Raw genomic sequence first — 21,154 nt, 5'->3', positions numbered from 1 at the left:
GATATCCTTATCAAAGAAAAGAATACCCGGTCGAACCAATTAAGAAGCTAGGTTTAAAAATAAACAAGGCAGTAATTTTATTCTTTGGAGGGATTACATTAGGTTATATATAGCCACAGGGAGGTTCGCTCTGCTGTGTGTGCGTACATTACGGCAACAAAAAGATTACCTTGTTAGTCCATTGTTATTAATATTTTCGGCTACGAGACTACCTGAATGCCTGACTCATAACTAATTCACTTGATGGTCCTGCCGCCCGGTTCTTGGCCTATCCCCCTTTGTGGGCGGGTGCAAGCAAATCAAAATGATCATCGTCATCATCGTCATCATCATCATCATCATCATCATCATCATCATCATCATCATTTGTTTGCGTTCTCTTTCATGGTTTGCTGCGTGCGATATTCGTTATATAACACCAGCAGCATGTTTACACTCTGAAAAGTAAAGGAGAGTGCAGGGTATCGAGGTTGCTCCTTTACAGGAGTAACTAACCTGTCTCATCCATTGCACCATTTTGGGAGTAACTGCAGAGTTACTCCCCACTCTCGCGGCTACTCCTCAAGGGAGACACAGCTATTTTTCGCAAAAGAAAAATTCGATTGTGGTTTACTTAACCAGAATGTTGAATTGCGCGCAGGCATGTGATTAGATGTACAATGAATGAATGAATGAATGAATGAATGAATGAATGAATGAATGAACAGATTTTATTTCTGGTGAGATACAGAAAAACGAAGCGAAGCTAAAGGCCATTCGGCCTGACGTGGCTTCGCTACGCGAAATGATAAAAGTTCAGCAAACAGTGCTACATTGAATAATAATTATAACAATACAAGGAGCAGCATAATAACAGAACACAGAAATAGCATAAAAGCAAAAATAGGTGACATATAAATACAAAAAATAGGCTGCATAGACACACAGAATCAGACATCGAGGCTTTTTTCATTACATATCCAAAAAGACACGCACTTACATATTGATATATTCATACAATACACTCATATATTCGTACATACATCGACCCATATGTACGTAAATACCACTGTATATACAAGAGTTTTGTACCTAAAGGTGAGAGTATATGTGGAACCTAGCGAGAAGTTTATTGGAAACATGATCTTCATTATACTCAATTAATGAGGAGATGTTTTATGTGATATTTGAATTGCGTTAATGAGAGGTTAAAATTTAATTGCTCACCTAAATGATTTATAAGCTGTGGGGCGCGGTATGCAATTAGGGTTCTACCATATCCAGTCCTAGTAGCAGGAACGCGAATTTGTTGCCTACGGAGCGAGTATATGAGTGCGCCTTCCTGTGCCGTAATAGTGTGGAGTTTTTTATAAATGTAAAGTAATAGCTTGTATTCATACACCTGTTTTGCTTTGAGTATACCATGTTTTATAAATAGTGGACCGCTAGGCATCTCCCTTGGGTTGCCATAATAATAATCGAATAGGCGGATAACTTTTTTCTGTAAGCCTAGTTTATTTAAATTCTTCTCACTTGTAGTGCCCCATACTAGCATACTATAATTCTAACGCGAATAAAAAAGAGCGTAGTATATCGTTTTTAAGCTAAATTAGTATAAGTGGATTTATTTTAAATATACACCCAACAGTCTTACTTAGTTCGGATGTGAGACTATCAACATGGGTATTCCAAGACAAATTTTCTTGGAACGACACTCCGAGGAATTTTTGTGATTTAACCTGCTCCAGCCGTTGCTTTCTGAAAAAGATGTTAATGTCGTCCTCGTAGCGCTTGTTGATAGACTCGAATACTATGTACTTACTTTTAGATATATTAAGCATGAGCTTATTTTGATGAAGCCATTTTTCTAATTTGAGTAAGTAATCATTTGCTTCAGTTTCTTGCATGAGTATTCTACCTGTAAAAATATGCTGGTGTCGTCAGCGTAAATAATTAATTTTGGGGATCGTGGAATATCACACAGATGATTAATATATGTTATAAATAGTAACGGTCCAAGGATTGAACCTTGCGGTACATCATTTTTTTACAGTTTTCATTGGGGAAACAAGGTTACCCACCTTAACATATTGTTTTCTTTCGGTAAGATAACTTTTTATTAGTTTAGCTGCCACGCCCATTACACCATAATCATGCAACTTAGATATCGGAATATCGTGTTTGACTGTGTCAAAGGCCTTCTTCAAGTCAATGAAAAGACCTGTGGCGTAGGTTGTGTTTTCCATGTTTTTTTTTAATATCTCCTCTTTCGTATCTAATAGCGCCGACTCCTTATACTTACCCCTTTGAAACCCATACTGTGCTTTATTGATTGTCAGGTGCTCAGTGCGCAAGTATCACATTCGGAATCAATGCGCAAGCATCACATTCGGAAATAAATTTCAGAAAATTAGGAGTAAACAACTCATGAGCACTCAGCCGCGGCATACGCGTATACACTAACCACTACAACACCGCGCCATGGCTCCGTCTGGAAGAAAACAGGCTCATGTAGGCACCGATGGTTCGTTTGCACACGGTGCGAACATTTCTGCAGTTACTCCCAGAACAGGGCGCTTTCCTCCTGGATGGATGGATGGATATGGCTCTACCCTTTAGATCAGGCGGTGGCTAGCGCCACCAAGCCGTAATACCTAATGAACCAAAAACTATATTTATTTTTTTCCCTTAAAAAGTGTGTTTGAGGATTCGTACTTTGCAGTGAAGAGTTTTATTTTCACTCGTGCCTTGACTTTAGCCACCAATCAGATAACCTCCTTCTAGTTAAGTCTACCCGCTTAAAGTCTATTTTGCCCTCTCGGTCCCTAAACCCCAGTGCTTTGAAAAACTCTGCGCCATCATCCTGAACTATAGGGTGAAGCCCTTTACAGAACATTATCAAGTGTTCGGCAGTTTCTTCTTCCTCTCCACACGCGCTGCATACTGTGTCTACCCCTTCGTATTTGGCTGGATATGTCTTGGTTCGCAGTACTCCCGTCCTTGCCTCAAACAGTAGAGAACTACCTAGAGTATTATCATAGATCTGTTCTCCTTCACAAGGAGAACAGCGCCCCTCCTTGCCGTGTGAAAACTTTTGCAATAATTTCGTCTTTTGGGGTAGCAAAGCACCCTTTTCGGGGTAACTGCGCAATTACTAGTGAAAACTTCGTTTTAGATTGTAGGTTTAACTGCACTAACCTGAACGGTGTCTACTTCATTCCGAACATTTGAGCGAAGTGTTCATCACAGTTATTTCATGTCTTTTATCACTAACTTTTTATTTACTCTTACGTATACGTGCTTCTTTCTTTTTTACACAGCATAAACGTCCGCCTGACAATGGAGAACGCTGACGGCTTCGTCGACATGTCGGACATCCTTGACGAACTGGAGGGACACGAATCGACCAAAATGGTGAATGCTTTATGATAGACCGCTCAAGTGGTCAATTTGTCTACATATGCAGCGTCCTTTTGAAGTACATCTATGCAGTAATCTGAGATATTTTGATGCCTAACATGCGTTTACGTGGTCACGCGATACACCTTTTAAAGGGCCACTCACCAGGTTTGACAATTTTGAGCTGACAAGCGCAATGCGTAGACAAGGCGTTCATGATCATGTCTGCCAAAATTGGTCACGCTACGCGCCACAAAAAATGGTCAAATTTCAAGATGAACGCTGCTCCCCTTCCCTTCCGCTGGCGCGCGCGGAGAATGAGGGCATGACGTGCGCGTATGAATGGCCCTACGTACGAATGGCAATGCAGTGAAGTTGGTCCTCTACGTAGACGACTATGCTGTGACGTTGCAGACAGTGGCACGTGGCATGGCGAAAATTATTTAACAAGGCCTGTGTAGTTTATGTAATTTGTTGCTTGAAGAGAATAATAAAGCTCTAGATAAATAATGAGACACAATAAGGGAATGTGAGTGTCTTTTTTTATTTGTTTCCCGTGAATTGCAACGAGATGCGAAGCTAATGTGTCGGCGTTTCACATGCGTTCGTGTACCCGCGGTCAGCGCATTCAGCCGAAGACCGGGGGGGCGCTGCGAGCGCTCGATGGTGACGGACGCACTCCACATCGCCTCCGTAGATTTTCTGCTATTTCTGCGGACATCCGCCTTGGTACCCCTGAAACTTGGATTTATTGTCACCGCCAAGTTCTCCGCTTCGCCTAGACAACACCTTCGTCCAGGTGGGTCCAGTTTTGACAACTTGAGGGACGTCCTTCACTCCCGGCTACAACGCCGCCTCGCTAAGGGCTCTCAGCCCGGCGATGGCGGCCGCTAACGTGGTTACGGGCTATGATCCTACCTCAAGCCAAATGCTGTCCATGGAGATTTCATCCTCCGAAAACACTATGCCATCAGAAGATGAATACCTCGACGACATGGTGAAACTGTGGCAACGCAAGCAAGCGAAATCGAAGTCTGCGTCTCAACAACAACGAGACGCCACGGCGGGCCACCATTCCCCAGCCTTGCAAGGAACGCCGGCGCGCCATCCCTCCGGCGGTGTGCCTACCTCTGCTCCGTCCTCGCAGCCAGCGAAGCAACGCAAGTGGCGTCCGCGTCAAACTCCTCGCGTTCCCTGCGAGCTACGCACATTTGTCCCGGCCGATCGCGCGGGCGACGCCATCCGCAGCTACCTCGGCGACCGGACTACCTCGCAAATTCAAGTGTGGCCAATCTGGGAACAGAACATCTTGGTCTGTAGCACCACCATTTTGCCTATGGCACAGCGACTCCTCGGGGACTTCCAGCTGCAAGTGGGGGATCAGCAGCTACCCGTTCGAGGCCACGCCAAGGCACCAGGGGATACATGCAAGGGCGTCATCAATGTAAACCCTGCTGAAAGCCCGGAAAAGATAAAGTCTGAACTGTATTGGCCTCAAGGTACTATCCTTGCGGTCCGCAAACTCGGAGATTCCGCGGCGGCGGTGGTGACTTTCGAGGGCACGAAGTTACCCCGTTTCCTCTTCTACCACTGCGTGGCGACGTATATCCGCGCCTACAAGAAAACGGTCCCTGTATGCACCAAGTGCGGTACCATCGGTCATCGACCACCTCAGTGCCCTCACGCCGCTCCAACCCAGTGTGCCAAATGTGGAACCCCCGCACCTGCAGGTCTCAATGCCCACGACTGCCACCCCAAGTGCCTCCTCTGCCACGGCGCCCATGAGACTGGGACCAGTGGCTGCACGGCAAAATACCGAAAATATCGGAAACACAAGCAGCCCTCAACATCTCCTCGAGGGACCACCTCATGTTCGTCACAGCCAGACAGCAGCACAAACCTGCATCATTCGGCTCCACCACTCCACGCCGACTCTCAAGCATTCCCACCGCTCGAAGCACCAGCGGCGGTACCTCAGGTGAGCAGTTGGGCAGGGAAAGCTGCTTCTAAGCCTCTCTCACCCCCTTCTGTCGATCCTCCTTCTCCCGAACTTGCGGCCCTTCGCCAGCAAGTTGCGGCACTTCAAAAGCAAAATTCTCTTTTAACTAAACAACTCGAACTCTTAAATAAGCGACTTCAACCCCAACAACAGTGTACTGCAAGGCCATCCGGTATTGCCTCCTCTGTCCAGGCGGCTACGCCAGCTACGTCCAAGCTTAGTCCTCACGCTAAGTCCACTCCCATTAAACCGCCGGTTCAAGCAGCCATGTGTACTCCAGCGCTCGGAACCGGTGCCACATCTACTCCAGAAGCTCTTGAGGCTCCTGGGGCACCTCAGGTTCTCTTGCCCGCTAACCAAACTCTCCCTAGCGAAGAGCACACCCCGCGCGTTGAGGAACGCCTCACGCGCGTCGAAGCTTCGATTAATCACCTCCTCACCAGCTTCTCGGTCCAACGCATAGTAGTAGAGGTTACCCAGGCTATTCAAGCCTGGGCAATCACCCAGTTTCAACCCAAGGCATCGCGTTCCCGCTCCTGCTCGGTGAGCAGTGAGGGTACAGCTCCACGGCGTCGTCGTAAGGTGGCTACCACCACCCCGCCGTCGGACAATCCGGCCTCCGTGCCCCTCCCTGCCTCTGAGGATTCCGAGCGGGACATGGAGGACCAAATATAAAACCTAGGACAGTCACGATGGCTACCAATCGTATGTTCCGTTCAAACATTGCGTCTAAATTCGAGATCATACAGTGGAACCCTGGAGGCTTCGGGAACAGGCGAAAGCGTTCACATCTTTCCCTTTTCCTCAGCTCACTTGGCTCTCAGCCGGCCGTCTTGGCGCTCCAAGAATCTGGCCCTGCTCCATCCCTTTCTGGATACTGCTCCTATGTAGGCGGCACCACCACATGCCTCCTCGTGCATAAAGCTTACACGGCGATACAGATCGACCTCGATCTGGATCTTCCTTACGACTACTGCATGATATCAGTGCTGTCTCAGCGGAGGGGCCAACCATCAATACATATCTTAAACGTGTACTGTCCCCCTCGCCTTTCGAGAACTTCGTTTGCGCATCTCTTCCATCAGGCACTGCGTATAGCGGCCCGACAACCACTGGTGATTGTCGGGGACTTTAATGCCCCCAGCCCTCACTGGGGTTACCACTACGAGAAGGCCCGGGGCAGAGAACTCAAGGAGCTCATTTCCTCGCTGAGCCTGACGCTTCTTACCGATCCGGCACAACCCACACGTTCCGGCAACTCGGTCACGCGAGACACATGCCCCGACCTCTCCCTCACCCGTCACATCCGCGATGCTACATGGGAAAATTTAGGCGAAAACCTAGGCAGCGATCACTTTTTACTCCGCATTTCGTTCACACCGCGGCAGAAAATGCGCCAACACTGGGGCCAAGCCCGTCTCACCGATTGGACTCAGTTCAGAATGCAACCATTCCCCGCCGGCCTCTCCTCGACCGAATATGCAGCGTGGGCATCATACGCTCTTCATATGAAACAAGCGAACACTCGCACCCTTGCAACCTCTAATTTGACTCCTGCAGTCGATCCACACCTCCTACATATTTGGCACGCTCGCCGCGGGCTCATAAGGCGCTGGAAACGCAACAAACTTAATCGGAAACTTCGCGCTCGCATTGAGGCGCTCACTGCAGAGGCGGCCGCATACTCCGCACAACTTTCCGATGCTAACTGGGCAGACACCTGTTCGAAGGCTGCAAACCAGATGAGCTCTAAGAGTGCGTGGCGACTCTTTAGAAGCCTTCTAGATCCCTCCACCACCAGGGGAGAAACGCAACGCCAGCTCCACCGTGTTCTGCATGCATTTCAGGGCACTACGGATGAACTCGCGCGAGAACTTTGTGACCGCTACATCTGCCGCACAATTGATCCCGCAGGCCCAGCATATACGTATTCCGGCGCCCCTAACACCGACCTCGACGCCCCATACACGCTTTCTGATTTACGATTTGCACTCACGAAAATGCGACGGGGCACGGCCCCTGGACGCGACGGAATCACAGTATCGCTCCTGGCAAATCTTCCCGACCAAGCACACCTCTCGCTACTCCAGCTTATAAATTCGATATGGGACGGTTCTCCGCTTCCAACGGAATGGACCACATCGGTCGTGACATTCATTCCCAAATCGGCAAAGTCCGTTAGTATTGAGGCACTGAGACCTATCTCACTTACGTCTTGCGCAGGCAAACTAATGGAAACCATGGTTCGCGAACGCCTTTCCGCCTACTTGGAGGCCAGGAGCACCTTTGCCGACACGATGTTTGGCTTTCGCCCGCATCTGTCGGCGCAGGACGTCCTGCTCCAGCTTCAACACGATATCATAGAGCCGACTACTATGCGCCATAACGATAAAGCCGTGCTCGCTCTCGATCTCCGCGGGGCGTTCGACAACGTCAAGCACAGCACTATACTCACTAACCTGTCTACCACAAACTGCGGGCAGAAGACTTTCAACTACATTCGCGCCTTTCTATCACATCGCACCGCCTTCATTCGCCTTAATTCTACCGAACACGGCCCGTACTTATTAGGCACGCGCGGTACACCTCAAGGGGCAGTCCTGTCTCCTCTGCTTTTTAACCTGGCGATGATGAACCTCCCCTCTCTTCTAAGCGAGTTCGAGGGAATACAACACGCACTATATGCGGACGATATCACAATCTGGACCAACACCGGCTCCTTAGCGCAAATCGAAGAACGCCTGCAAAAGGCTGCCCTTCTGGTGGACACCTACGCAGGTTCATGCGGCCTGGAGTGCTCTCCAGCTAAATCGGCTCTTCTTTCAGTCTCTCCGCTACCGCCGCCTCAAATTTTTCTTCCGTCCGGGCCCGTCCCGTCAGTGCAAAATATTCGGGTTCTTGGCCTTCACCTCACATCGTCCTTGGATCCAAAGGGCACAATAGCAGGCCTCAGACGCACCAGCTAACAGGTGAGCCGCATGATACGGCGAGTTTCTACCAAGCGCGGTGGCCTCCGCGGGTCTGAGTCCCTCCGATTGGCCCACGCGTTTGTGACCAGTCGCGTCCTCTACGCCTTGCCTTACCTTCGCCTGCGTCGTCGACACGAGCACCAGCTGGACGTCTTTCTTCGTTCAGTATACAAACGCGCTCTGGACCTACCTATTGCAACTTCCAACAGCCGATTCACGGCTCTGGGGGTACACAACACCTTTGCAGAGATGCGCGAAGCTCATCGCGTTAACCAAATCAATCGACTGTCACAGACGCCTTCAGGGCGCCGTCTTCTACACAGACTTGGCCTTAACCCGATATCTGACCAAGACCCTCTGCAGCCGGTACCAGAGCTCTGGTGTCAAAAGCTATGGGTGGAACCTCTACCCCGTAATATGAACCCTGACCTCCATCCTGGCCGTAGACTAGCACGCGCCGCGGCCCTTCATACGCGACACTCCGATCGTCCTGGTGTTTTCTACGTGGACGTCTCGGGTCCTTCCCCGTCGGGTCACTTCACGGCTGCCGTGATTACAGAGGGCAAACACGTAGATGGCCTCTCCTTTCGAGCAGACACAGTAACGCACGCTGAAGAGGTTGCCATAGCTTTGGCCGCCTCTCACCCTGCCTCACGCACCATCCTGACGGACTCGCGCTCGGCCTGTTCTAAGTACCTTCAGGGTTCCATTGCTCCGCTGGCGGCTAGCCTACTACAGGCAGCCTCTTGGCGCTTTAACCCTCATCCCATTCGTATAGTGTGGACCCCAGGCCACTCGGGCCTGCCCGGCAACGAGGCGGCAAATGCCGCTGCCCGCGCTTCTCCTGTCCGGGCCGTTGCCCCTCCATGTCCCGAGACGGAATCTTGCAATACCAACCTGACGCGCTTTCGCGAAATTTTGGCTTATTACCGGGCTTCGCGCCGCCTCTACCCGGACCCCGCACGCGGTTTGGAGAAAGCGGACGAACGACTGCTACGCCGCCTGCAGACGAACGCCTTTATCAGTCCGGCGGTCGCCAGGCACTTTTTGCCGGAAATCAATGGCACCTGCTCGACCTGTCATGTGCTCGCCGACACATATCACGTCGTAGCATCGTGCCCAGTTAATCCCGTCCCTTTCTCATCCCCTTTTCCTATCCCAACTAGAGAGGCTTGGGAGGAGCACCTGCTCGGCTGCTCTACCTTGGCTGCACAACGCTCCTTGGTGGAGCGCGCACGGGCAGCTTCCAGCTCCACTGGCGTCCCGGAATAGGGTCTTGCCACTCTAGCACGCCGATGGGCCACGTCGGCACTCTCTAGTAAACTTTTTCTGAAATAAATGTTTTTTACCACCACCACCACCACCACCGACGACCGCCGTGGAACGCTCCTACGCGTTCGCGCACTCATTGTGCTTATCAACTCTACCGCGTCTAAGCCAGCGTTTCCAAACCATCCAGCAGAAACAGGCAGAAGACCACAAAATAACGCTGGTCAACAAAGCAACGCCGCTCGCGTGCTCGGGGGTGGACTTGTTCGGGCACGTCACGCGCACGTCACCTCTTGGTCGTATGCCGAAGAGAGCGGGGAAGAGATTTGGCTTGCGAAGGCTACGCGGAGGAGCGGCAAGGGTTTCGAGCTCGCCTCCTCTCACCCTCCTTTTCGCGCCGCTTCAGAAAACATGTTTTCTCCGCTCGGGATGAACCGATTCGAAAAATTTTTGTGGCAAAATGTTCCTCATCGGACATCCAACAACATCTACTGTCTAACTAAGATTTGGTATGGGGCCTGGTGAGTGGCCCTTTAAGGAGCTCCTCGAGATCCTGGCGATAAGAACACGTCGTGCCGATGCCGCCCAATGCACCAAAATAATAAACGAGTTCTTGACTCTAATGATAGTTCTTGTCATTTAAGTGTCGTGTCGCGTGCACCAAACCGCTTCGTTGTACATCCCCTTTCACTGAGCGGGATGGCTCAACTTTTTTTGCAAATATTTGTATTTCTTTTCGGTAGGTGAAGCAAAGCATGAGCTATTTATATATTTAAGAGATTATTTTACTATCACTTGTAGAGCGGTGTTCTAACAGCTTACTAACTGCTTTCCATTTGTGAGAACTTGTTCCGGCCTGAAAGTCCTTTTTTTGTCATGTTTTGTTTGCCTTCGTGTATTCTTGCTGGTTTGATACCCCCATTTACGCGTTAATATTGCCTACTTTGGCAGCTCGTGCTGCCGTATGCAATATCATTTCTGCGCAAACGATAACAATAATAACTAGAACTTAAAACGGGACCGCCAACCAGTTGAGGGGGACGAAGCAGCAGGTACTTTGTCACAATTGATAACGAACGACATACGTGTATACTAAAGTCGTTATAAACAGCTGGATGCCATTGGAACCAACGTTTCTGCAAAAAAAAAATATTTTCACGTAAAATAACTGATAAAATAACATGTATATCTCTTTAAAACGTATACAACACACACGGAGTGATGAAATAAACGAATTGTAACGTGAAAGCATCACGCATAGTGAACTTTCGAAGACATTGTGTTTCCATAAACGCTTCCTTTTTTTTTCTTGTTTGCCTTTCTTAATTTTCTCTAGCTTACCAAGTCTCCATTGAAAGAAGCACCAAAGCCAACGGCCGGCTCATCTGCCACGAGCAAGCCGTCTCAGAACGGTGAGTTTTTTTTTTTTTTTTTTTGAATGCGCTAAATGGTGCATGACGCACCCACCCAACAATTAACGATTTTGAACGAAAAAAAAATAGCAGTAAAGGGTGCCTGTAAATGTATGAAAAAATATACCGTGCTAGAATATATTGTAGCGCAAAATAAGCCCTATAAGCCGCTGGTTATTATATAAAATCATGGAGGAATAAGAAGAAAGGAGGGAGCATGACGTCACGCAGCTAGCTTTGGCGCGAATCTCTTTTGAAGCCAGTGTCGGCCCAACACGTCAGCTTTTGCGTCTACAACGAAACTTGCCGGGAGTTCAGGTTATAAGGTGTCCGATAGCGTTTTTTTTTCGGCACCGACCGGCCGGGTCACGCAGGAGGTTCAAAAACGGAACGACACCGAAAGTACTAAAACGTACCGCACGCTCTGATCACGTGCTTGGCCGACATGACGTATTGTTCTCTCCTCTCGTTTTCCTTCATCTACTTTCCTCCATGTATAAGCCGCGCCCTCTGCCCGCCGTAGAGTTTCCTTAAATTAACTACTCTGGCGCTGCGATCGTTCAGCGACCATGGAAATGATGGGTAGTACACATATTTGCCTATAGTCTTCGTACTTGTGGGCGACGAATCGTACTTGCGGCTTCGTTCACTGCTGGTTACAGTTTTGTTTTGAAGGAAAGAATGAACCCTTTTGAACTTTGTGACCCGATTCGAAACGATAAGCCTAAAAGAATAAGGCTGTGAAGCGCAAACGCTGAACATTTCTTTTTTTTTTCGTAAAAAACAGCTCCAAGCCACACGAACACACACGGAGCCAGAAGCAGGTTAGAGGTATGAAGATTAGACAAATCTGTGTACTACCCATCGTTCCCATGCTCGCTGAAGTACCGTGCGTTGCAGCTCCCATAGACACTAGCGCCAGAGTTCCCTCTAGTGTATATTAGGAAACTATGCTGCCCGCGATCGCCATTTTGTCATGGCGTCGGTGACGTCATGCGCGGCATGATGGACTCTTCTCTCAGCGGAGAAGCTGAGTCGAGTACATGGCTAGAGGGACTTTCAAATATCTCTCTTGCTTTTATCCCTGCGTCGTTGGAACAGTGCATACGGTGCTTGGTTGGTGACCCGAAGGTAGAGGGTTCGATACCGGCGGTCGCATTTAGATGGAGGTGAAATGGTCGAAGCCTGTGTATATATATACTGTGCGATGTTAGTGCACGTTAAAGAACGCCACACGCTATAAGTTTCCGGGGCCGTCCACAACGGAGTCTCTCGTAATCGTAGCGCGGTTTTGGGACGTGAAACTCCAGATATTATTATTATCATAATCGTCATCTTTTTTTTCTTCTCCGTGACCAGGTTCGAACGCGGGAACTATTCACCCGCACTTCGTGCTCAAGCCCGAGCTGGTGATCAAGCTTCAGATGGAGTACCCGGAAAAGTTCGTCAACGAGAGGCTCGGAGGATACGAGTTCAAGACAAAGAGTTGAGTCGTGGATATGTCCTTACCCAATTGTCTCTTCCTTACGAGCGCCCGTTTCATTGCGTATTGTAAGGACAAGTACCTTACGTCGAGGGCATGTTTCGGCAAAAACATGCGAAAGTCACTGGGGCTCACTCATGAAATATATTTGACTCGACAAAATTTTCCTTAACCGGACTCACTCGGACTCAGACTTGGGAGGATATTGCTCAGCCAAACTCGACTCGTCCCGGGTTTGAGTTTGAGGGAGCAAAATCGTGGGTGAGTCTGCCGACCTACGGTCCGGCAAGCTCGCCCGATTCCGGCGTCGGCGTCGTTGGTTGCGAACGAAAAATCATCATCTTGAGTGCCCGTCACCGAAAAATCGAAAAAAAAAAATCAAATAAAACGGATAATCAAAATTTCCGGTTCTAAGTGAGCATCGAACTTAAACCGTCTGCGTAATAAAAAAAGTGTCCTAGCACAGATACACAATATTTGTTGAAACTGCTTTTCAAAAAAAAAAAAAAAACCTGTATGAATATCATGTAGGGGAAATAGCTTTCTTACCGCATCGTATATATTGCGCGCCAGAAGCGTACCATATGGCCGGGCCTCAAAAGGTGCGAATCGGGCAACGAATGAGTCTTCTAAAGGCCCGCCCGTCACAAAGCGCTCGGATATGTATGATCATCATCAGAAGCAGAACCGTCAATAGACTGAACAGCTGCATGGGTTCGCGTGTTGCACTACAGACGTGTATAGGGGGCGCTTCGCTGATTCGAAAAAGGCGCAGTAGGCACTTAACTGTGCTTGCATTAGGCAGTCAGAGACACTTTATAACGGCCAATGTTACGCGTGCAGTCGTTAATTTCTTTACGGTATACGGCTGATACATGCACTGAGAACAGAAGCAGGCTAGCAGTTGAGAAAGCGATGCACACAAGGCCTGATTATGCTATGGCGGTTTAGTCGTCAAGCGAAAGCGAAACTTAAACGTCCGCCAATTTCGTTTGCATTGAAGATGAATCTCTACCAACTAGACCGGACATTGAAACTTGTTCGTTCGTGCGTTTCATTTAATATTGGATCGCACTGTACGTACAGTTACAGCGCACTCTGTATGTCTGGAGGTGAAAGCCTTATAGATGCCTCATGAGAAATGAAAACTGACCATCGGTACCGGCGGGCTCCCGCGTTGGCTTCGCCGAGACGAATAAGCAAAAGTCATCATCACACATTGAGGCCACGCATTCAGGGCCGCAGCCAGAATTTTTTGTAAACTTTACGTACTTACGTATGTACTAATACGATACAGCCGTCACGTCAGGTTAACCTAAATTGTAGTTAAGCACCATCTATTTTAGTTGATTTGTGCAGCAGTGTCCAGGCTTACCATCCTTGCGAGCACAAGCGCTTCGTATCAGCCTGCCGCTTCTTATGTTGCTATGTAGTACCAAATGTTTCTGTTGGCATAGTTACGCAACTGTAAAGAACTGCTTATGTAAATGATATGTGACCGTTCAACAATTCTGTGCGTATAACATTTGTACACATCTTTAGCGTCATTTCATAATTTCGCTCATTAAAAAAAATTACTACACAGTCAACTTTCCTCCGCGTGCACCGCGTAACACCGAATCCCAAAAATACACGGGTTTTGCTGATTCTTTTTTTTTTGCATTTTGAATAGTCATGTATATCAGTTACGCCATATCGACCGACGTCGATATCGACGGTGACCGCAACGCCACTCAACGTAGAAACGTGTGCCAAGGAGCTTTTCCGCCCACAGAACAGCGGTGCGCTTGTCCGGTGAAAGGCACTCGCTTTAGCTGGTTTACGCTCAAACATTAAGTCATTTTTCTGGGCTACCATGAATGCTGCGCATGTTTAAACATAAAGAATCGTTGTTACTATCTAAACAGTTAAGCTCGGTTGAGCAGCAATATTAAAATTCCCAAGTGAAATTCATCAGGACGTTCGAGCTTCTTGTCTAAAACCAGCGACTCAAACGTGTTTTTCTTTAGTCAGGCAAAAACATCGGTATCCAATTCAGGGTGTATTGAATCTAATCAGCTGTCATGCAAGCTACTGGTTCTTAGTGCAAAACCCGCGGGACGGCTTCCAGCTCTCCCATAGTAGAGTACTACGTACTCTAAATCGTTCACCACATTTCCAAATCTGAACACAGACTTGAGGAGACCGCTGACATCTTTTCACGGTTTGCCCATAGAGTAATATAAAAGGCCAAGAGAGGACACTTCCGTAGGCCCCTGCGGCTGGTTGTAAGAAACTTTGCAGCCTCAAAGACGGCAGACCGCAGAAAAGACGGTCTCTAAGGCCATTTTATAGTGGCTAGGTATATAACAGCCTCCGAGACCACTTCTACGTGTGTGATAATCTTTGAAGCCATACTTTATTTACTTCTTTAGCGCGTCGCTGGCATGCATCGATGAGCTTCGTGTAAGCTGCACCGCTAGAGCGGCAAGCACACAATGGCAATGTGTGTCTATGCACACAATTCAATTTAAAATATGAGAATCATTGGAGGAGCGAGAACTTTTATTTTCAAGTGATATTTTCGGTTGTTAATGTTTGATAAACGCAGGCACAAAGACGGGTTCATTGCACTGTGAGACGCGAAAATACAGCTGTCATATTATGATTATAAATTAAACGCACGAAATAAACCTATGGGCAATAATATAACCAGAACCGCAGCAGAATAAAACTGCAATAAACGCACACAACTACACATGCAGTGCACAACGCGACACGGCAGTAGTTGCCTTAGCACTTGACTCTGGTATGAACCGAAAGAAGAAAAGAAAAATTGTTGGCTACGTTTTCTTTCACACATTCGCAGTAATTTTCCTCCTGCACACTTTAGATCGCTTTTTCGCGAAAAACAGCCACAAGCAGTTGCAGAAGCAAAAACAAAGCAATTTTAGGTGTCATGCGAACCGTTAACGAGGCAGGAGTATTTACTCAAAGATTACGTCCTAGCTTTAGCTAGTAAACGTTTTTTTCTAGATTAACCACTTCTCTTATTGCGCTCGTTCGAGCTACAGGCAATTCGAGAACGGCACAGATAAGGATACTAAACATAGTTGCACTTTTCACAAAATATCACTCATTCAGCGAGTTCGAATACATGTATACGGCCAAAGAAAACTTATCAACGCGAGCGACGACTCAATTTCTTGGGCCAAGAAAGAATTTTCTCGCAAACGTGTTGCGAGCATTCCAAACAGCTTTCTTTCGTGTGAAGCAATCCACGAAAACAGTACGCAAAGTGAGGACCACAAAAAAAGATCTCTGCGCCAAACGCCACGATGCCAGATATGTTAGATTGATTGATATGTGGGGTTTAACGTCCCAAAACCACCATATGATTATGAGAGACGCCGTAGTGGAGGGCTCCGGAAATATTGATTACCTGGGGTTCTTTAACGTGCACCCAAATCTGAGTACACGGCCCCTACAACATTTCCGCCTCCATCGGAAATGCAGCGCCGCAGCCGGGATTCGAACCCGCGACCTGCGGGTCAGCAGCCGAGTACCTTAGCCACTGGACGCCAGATATGTTAGGTTAAGGCTTCAACGACAAATGCAATACGCAGTAACATAACACAGTATTGATGGCGTTCGTACCTACAAGCAGCCGAGCTGAGAGGCAGCCGAAACAAGCGAAGAGCACGACGCACGACAGGCATGTTATCGCAGCACATCTTTTTTATGGCGTCTTCCTGCTGCTGCCTAGTATTTCTTCATTGCCGAAAACGCTCATTAACACGGAGCGTGACAACGTTGGCGTCGCGTCGACGCCATGTGCACTTGCTCAGATTTGGGTGCACGTTAAAGAACCCCAGGTGGTCGAAATTTCCGGAGCCCTCCACTACGGCGTCTCTCATAATCATGTGGTGGTTTTGGGACGTTATACCCCACATATCAATCAACGCCATGTGCACTTCTCTCGCGTCCGATTCATGCCCGATCCCAGCCCGACGTTATCGCACCGTACAATCGCAGACGATAAAGACGGATTCAGGCCACTATCACATACGCGAAAACACGTAGACGTATAATGCACTAGAAAAAATAGTGTAATAAATAACTAGTGCGCGTGTTTCCTCGAAGCATTGAGTGATGTGTTGTCATCTTACGGCTGGGGTGAAGCTGCGTAGCTCAGCCGTTTTGTTTTGGCCCGAGTGACCAATCTTGTCATTTTCATGTTACTCTATGTGGTTGGCCCACGGCGCGGCATTATGCTCTCCCATAGTAGAGTACCAACTATACACTCTAAATCGTTAGACACCTTTGTTTTAAACACACAAGTGTATGCAAGACGTGGCCCCTGGGCCGAAGCTCACACGGTCGAAGGCACGGAGCACGTGCGTCACGCAGCGCCCCTTCCGTCACTTCCGAATTGCGCCACCGATATGCCCGGGTACCTACTGACTCCGCGGCTGACCGCTGCCGTGTTGTTTCCTCGTGCATGCGCCCGTTCAGTTTTGCCTAACGATGCGAGTTTGAACAATTATCAGCTGCTGGTGAGGCAATTCGATATAACAGTCCACGAAGAGCGAGCAGAGCGTCAGGGTGTTCTCTTTGCCGAAAGTTATTACCTAAAAAAATGAGAACGCACATTGCGATTTTCCGGAAAGCACCGGCATGTTTGGCTGGCGCAGATTAAGAAAAACGACTTGAAGAACCGGTGATATTTGCGTCTTCAGGTGCAACTTCATTACGGGTAAGTGCTATATTCAAGCACGTACCTGCAAACAGAGATAGGTACTGTATATACAAACTTGTCCGCAACCGCTACGTGCACAATCAGCGTGTCACGGAGGCGGTTAAAATCGTTAAGGCAATCTCGGGAATTTGGTTATTGCATTCAAACAAACTGCGAAAATGGATGTGAAACGATATTCGTTCACTCGCGATTTGAAGTATAGCCGATCGGTTTGAGTTGTGGAGGTCAGGTTTTTTTTTTTTTAATTGGTCGATTGATTCCCTAAAACGGTCTCCATCATTTTCAGGGACTCTACTGTACATTAGCGCACAACGACAAAGGTAATATACAAGGTAAAAAATGAGTAAAAACATAAGCGAAAAAAAAGTGACCGGCATCAGCACGGCACGCACCACGCGAAGTCTCTACCTTGCATATTATATTTATCGGCTAGTCACGTGACATGTGTGACGTGTCTCGTCCGAGTTCTGGCCACTGCCAGTTAAGACAAAGCAGCACCACGACGCTTCGTTCCGATCACAAAGTACAGCTTGCCTTGTGTAACAAAGGTGGGGGAAAGGACAGTAAGGGTGAATGGGAGAAAAGGAGGAGAGGGGAGTGAAGCATGGCATAGCCTGAAATAGTGCAGTTCAGCATAATATAAATAACTTGCAAGTGACGTCAGTTACGGTCTTCCATCCGCCATTACCGAGCCCAATACCGCCACCGTGCTTACGTTCGTGCTTCGATCGTTTGCCTTGCAGTTATGATGAAGGACATTATGCAGCCAACAGCGAAGCAGATGTTCAATGGTGGACTCTGATCTTCCATGTCTGCGGTGTAGTTCATAGTCCATGGTGTCGCACGTGATGGGCGAAACAACTTCGTGCGAGATTTTACAGCTTGACTCGGTGTCATCCATTGTCACGTGCTCGATGATGGCGGCGCATGCCGAGATCGTATCCCAGAGTACACTTACTAGATATGTATAGGAAGAGGGTGTAAAAGGGTAGTGAGAAGGGAAAGAATAAAGTCAGAGTGTTAAGCACAGCGTAGCTATCTATAGTACAACATATGTTGGGAAAGGGCAATGAAATGAAGGGACGGTGTAAAGCAAACGTAGTCTTGTAGTATTGGTGTGTGAAAGGAAAGTAGACGTGAGGAGGAGGGAAAGAACGAGGGGAACGCCACCAGCTCGGCTGTTCTTTCTGTCCTGGCTGGTGGGGTTCCCCTCTTTCTTTCTCTCCTCCTCACCTCTACTTCCCTTTAACACACCTACACTACAAGACAGCCCCAGGCACTGCGCCATGCTCCCTACCGGGCTGCAGAAATTGCCACCAGCACGTAGTGGGTCGACAGCAAGAGCGGCTCTCTATCTGGAGGAAAAAGAAGATCGCGTGCTTCTTCTTTGCTCGATAGCCAGCCACGACTGACGCTTCGTCCTAGAGCTAGCTACCCGGTGGTTTAGCAAATCCCCCAGTACTTGTGACTCATCGTGACAAACTGGTGTAGGTGCTGGGTATATTTTTCGACGTAGAGGGAGCAGTATCCTCGACTTCCGGATGCAATCCCCTGATTCGGCGGCTGGTCCGATAAACGGGAATATTGACTGGTACTGGACTCTTATCACGGCTTCCTGGGGGGTGGGGGGGGGGGGGTGTCTGCAGCATTCGTGAGACTGCCCAGTACTTCCACCAGTCGCCGAACCACTACCACCTTAACCACTACCACCACCTTTCAGTCCTCGCGCCGCTATAGATGCCTATTTTTTGTTCTATGTGGTGTCTGTGGTCACGTGGAACGGTGACTGGCACCATTTTTAAGATGAACTCGAGTTGTTTGACGTACGTCGGGGATGTGGGTTGTAGCTGGAACATTTATACATGTACTCTTTGGAAATCGGGGCAATGGCTGTGGGCAGAGCTGGTATCTTGTTCTATTGGCTGTAACCGAGTGTAACTGAGACTCCCCCCTCTCGGCACCGCAGGCACCCTGCTGCGCGCCCTGCTGCACCGCACGTACAAGCAGAGCAAGCGTCCCAACAACAAGACCTTCTGCGACCCCCTGGACTACGTGGGCGACTACGTGCTCAAGTTCATCATCTCGCAGTACCTGCTCGAGCACTGCGCCGTCAAGACCAAGGAGCAGCTGGCGCAGAGGCGCGCCCTGGTCGAGTGCCAGGAGGCGTACGCGCTGCTCGCCGTGCGAAACGGCTTCCACGAGGCCGTCTTCATCGACGACCGCCGGGACTGGGAGCACCTCAACGAGTACATCAAGAACGTCAAGGACGTACAGGTGAGAGCCGGCGTCTCTTCAGAGCACGCTGTGATGCGATTGAATCCGAATATAACGAATCCGAATGTCACTGATCGCGGACGACCAGGTGAGAACTGTCTCGTCAGAGCACGCTATGATACGATGGAATCCGCATATAACGAATCCGTGTAAAACGAACAATTCGTTTCGTCGAACACGAGAATGTCACTGATCACGGACGTGCAGGTGAAAACTGTCTCGTCAGATCACGCTATGATACGATGGAATCCGCATATAACGAATCCGTGTAAAACGAACAATTCGTTTCGTCGAACACGAGAATGTCACTGATCACGGACGTGCAGGTGAAAACTGTCTCGCCAGAGCACGCTATGATACGATGGAATCCGCATATAACGAATCCGTGTAAAACGAACAATTCGCTTCATCAAACACGAGAACGTCACTGATCAAGGACGTACATGTGAGCACTGTCTCGACGAAGCGCGCTATGGTGTGATCGAACACGCGTATATCGAATCCGGATAAAACGAAACGATTAGCTTTTTGCACGATACCGAAACCACCGTGTGCGCCTGCCACGAGAATGCGCTTGGTCACGGATTGACGTGACCAAGCGCATTCGTGACGTGATGACGTCACGGATTCGGGCGGCGCCTACTGGGAAGGTCTACGCAGTTCATGATCAGTAAAATATCTTGCGAGGTTTAAAAAAAAAATCTCGCTAAGCTAACGTGGCAAAAACATGAAAAAAAAAATAAGATTTGAAATCTGCGAGGTAAATATGACGTACGTGAGCACATATTTTGGCACGATATTTTAAAAATGAAGCTCTTACCTTGAATTTATTTTCAATTATCAAACATGTGTTGGTGAAATTAGAGAAAGTAGAGTTTACAGAGCACAATTTTCAGTCTAAACTTTATTTCCGTGTCCCTTTAACTTTATAACTATATTACATCTGCAAATATAGAACATTGGTTACTTATGGTTACTTATACTTGTGCGACGAACATGTGGATTATGCTGTTTTTTTCGACTCACCTAGTGCAAAGTATGAACAAACGAATGATCAACTTGTTAATAGCTATTATTTAACTAATGGATGGAATGTTCGATTCGGGTAACGCCTTCCTCTTGCATCTCTTGCATGCCCTTCCCGTACGACCTGCCTCTGCAGACCCTGAAGCAGCTGAGCGGCGTGGAGAAGCGCCGCTGCTTCATCCAGAACTTCTTCCAATCCGTAGCCGGAGCCGTGTACGTGGACAGCGGCTACGACCTGCGCACCGTCGAGCGCGTCTTCTTGCCCATGCTCAAACCGTTCCTCGAGGAGGTGGTCGAAATGGAGCTCGGAGATTAAAGCATCTCTCTAGTCTTACATCCCTCTTCCCTCGATATGTGTGTGTGTGGAGGGAGGGGTCTGAAACGCTGCCTTCGTGACGAGTTTCCTGGTCTCCGCGGTATACGCGTGCATTCGGTCAAAGCGTAGCCTTCGAGATCTCAGTATACGTTATCCAAGGCTGTCGCTAAGGCGTGGATCTCGCCTATGCCGTTTACTTTACTACCTCTCCGGGCACTCTTGTCGAGTGTTAGGCTTATTGGAGAAAGAAGTAGGCTAGGAGAGGGCATTGCGTCACGTAGCTCAACCTT

The 21,154-nt window shown here is 48.5% G+C and overlaps 1 protein-coding gene across 1 annotated transcript in view; it reads left to right on the top strand.

The window, feature by feature from the left end:
- LOC119163249 (ribonuclease 3) overlaps positions 1-20,882 on the top strand; it is a 35,543-nt gene extending 14,661 nt beyond the window's left edge. Inside the window, exons 2-6 of the mRNA XM_037415206.2 lie at positions 3,300-3,393; positions 10,952-11,027; positions 12,387-12,512; positions 19,215-19,522; positions 20,685-20,882. Of these exons, the coding sequence (XP_037271103.2) occupies positions 3,319-3,393; positions 10,952-11,027; positions 12,387-12,512; positions 19,215-19,522; positions 20,685-20,864 (765 nt within the window). The 5' untranslated portion in view covers positions 3,300-3,318 and the 3' untranslated portion in view covers positions 20,865-20,882. The remainder of the gene's footprint in view (positions 1-3,299; positions 3,394-10,951; positions 11,028-12,386; positions 12,513-19,214; positions 19,523-20,684) is intronic.
- The last annotated feature ends 272 nt before the right edge of the window (positions 20,883-21,154 follow it).

Source organism: Rhipicephalus microplus, chromosome 9 (genome assembly GCF_043290135.1).
Source record: "Rhipicephalus microplus isolate Deutch F79 chromosome 9, USDA_Rmic, whole genome shotgun sequence".
Taxonomy (NCBI): domain Eukaryota; kingdom Metazoa; phylum Arthropoda; class Arachnida; order Ixodida; family Ixodidae; genus Rhipicephalus; species Rhipicephalus microplus.
Note: the sequence above shows the minus strand (reverse complement) of the source record. Positions and strands in the feature narration are given on the sequence as shown.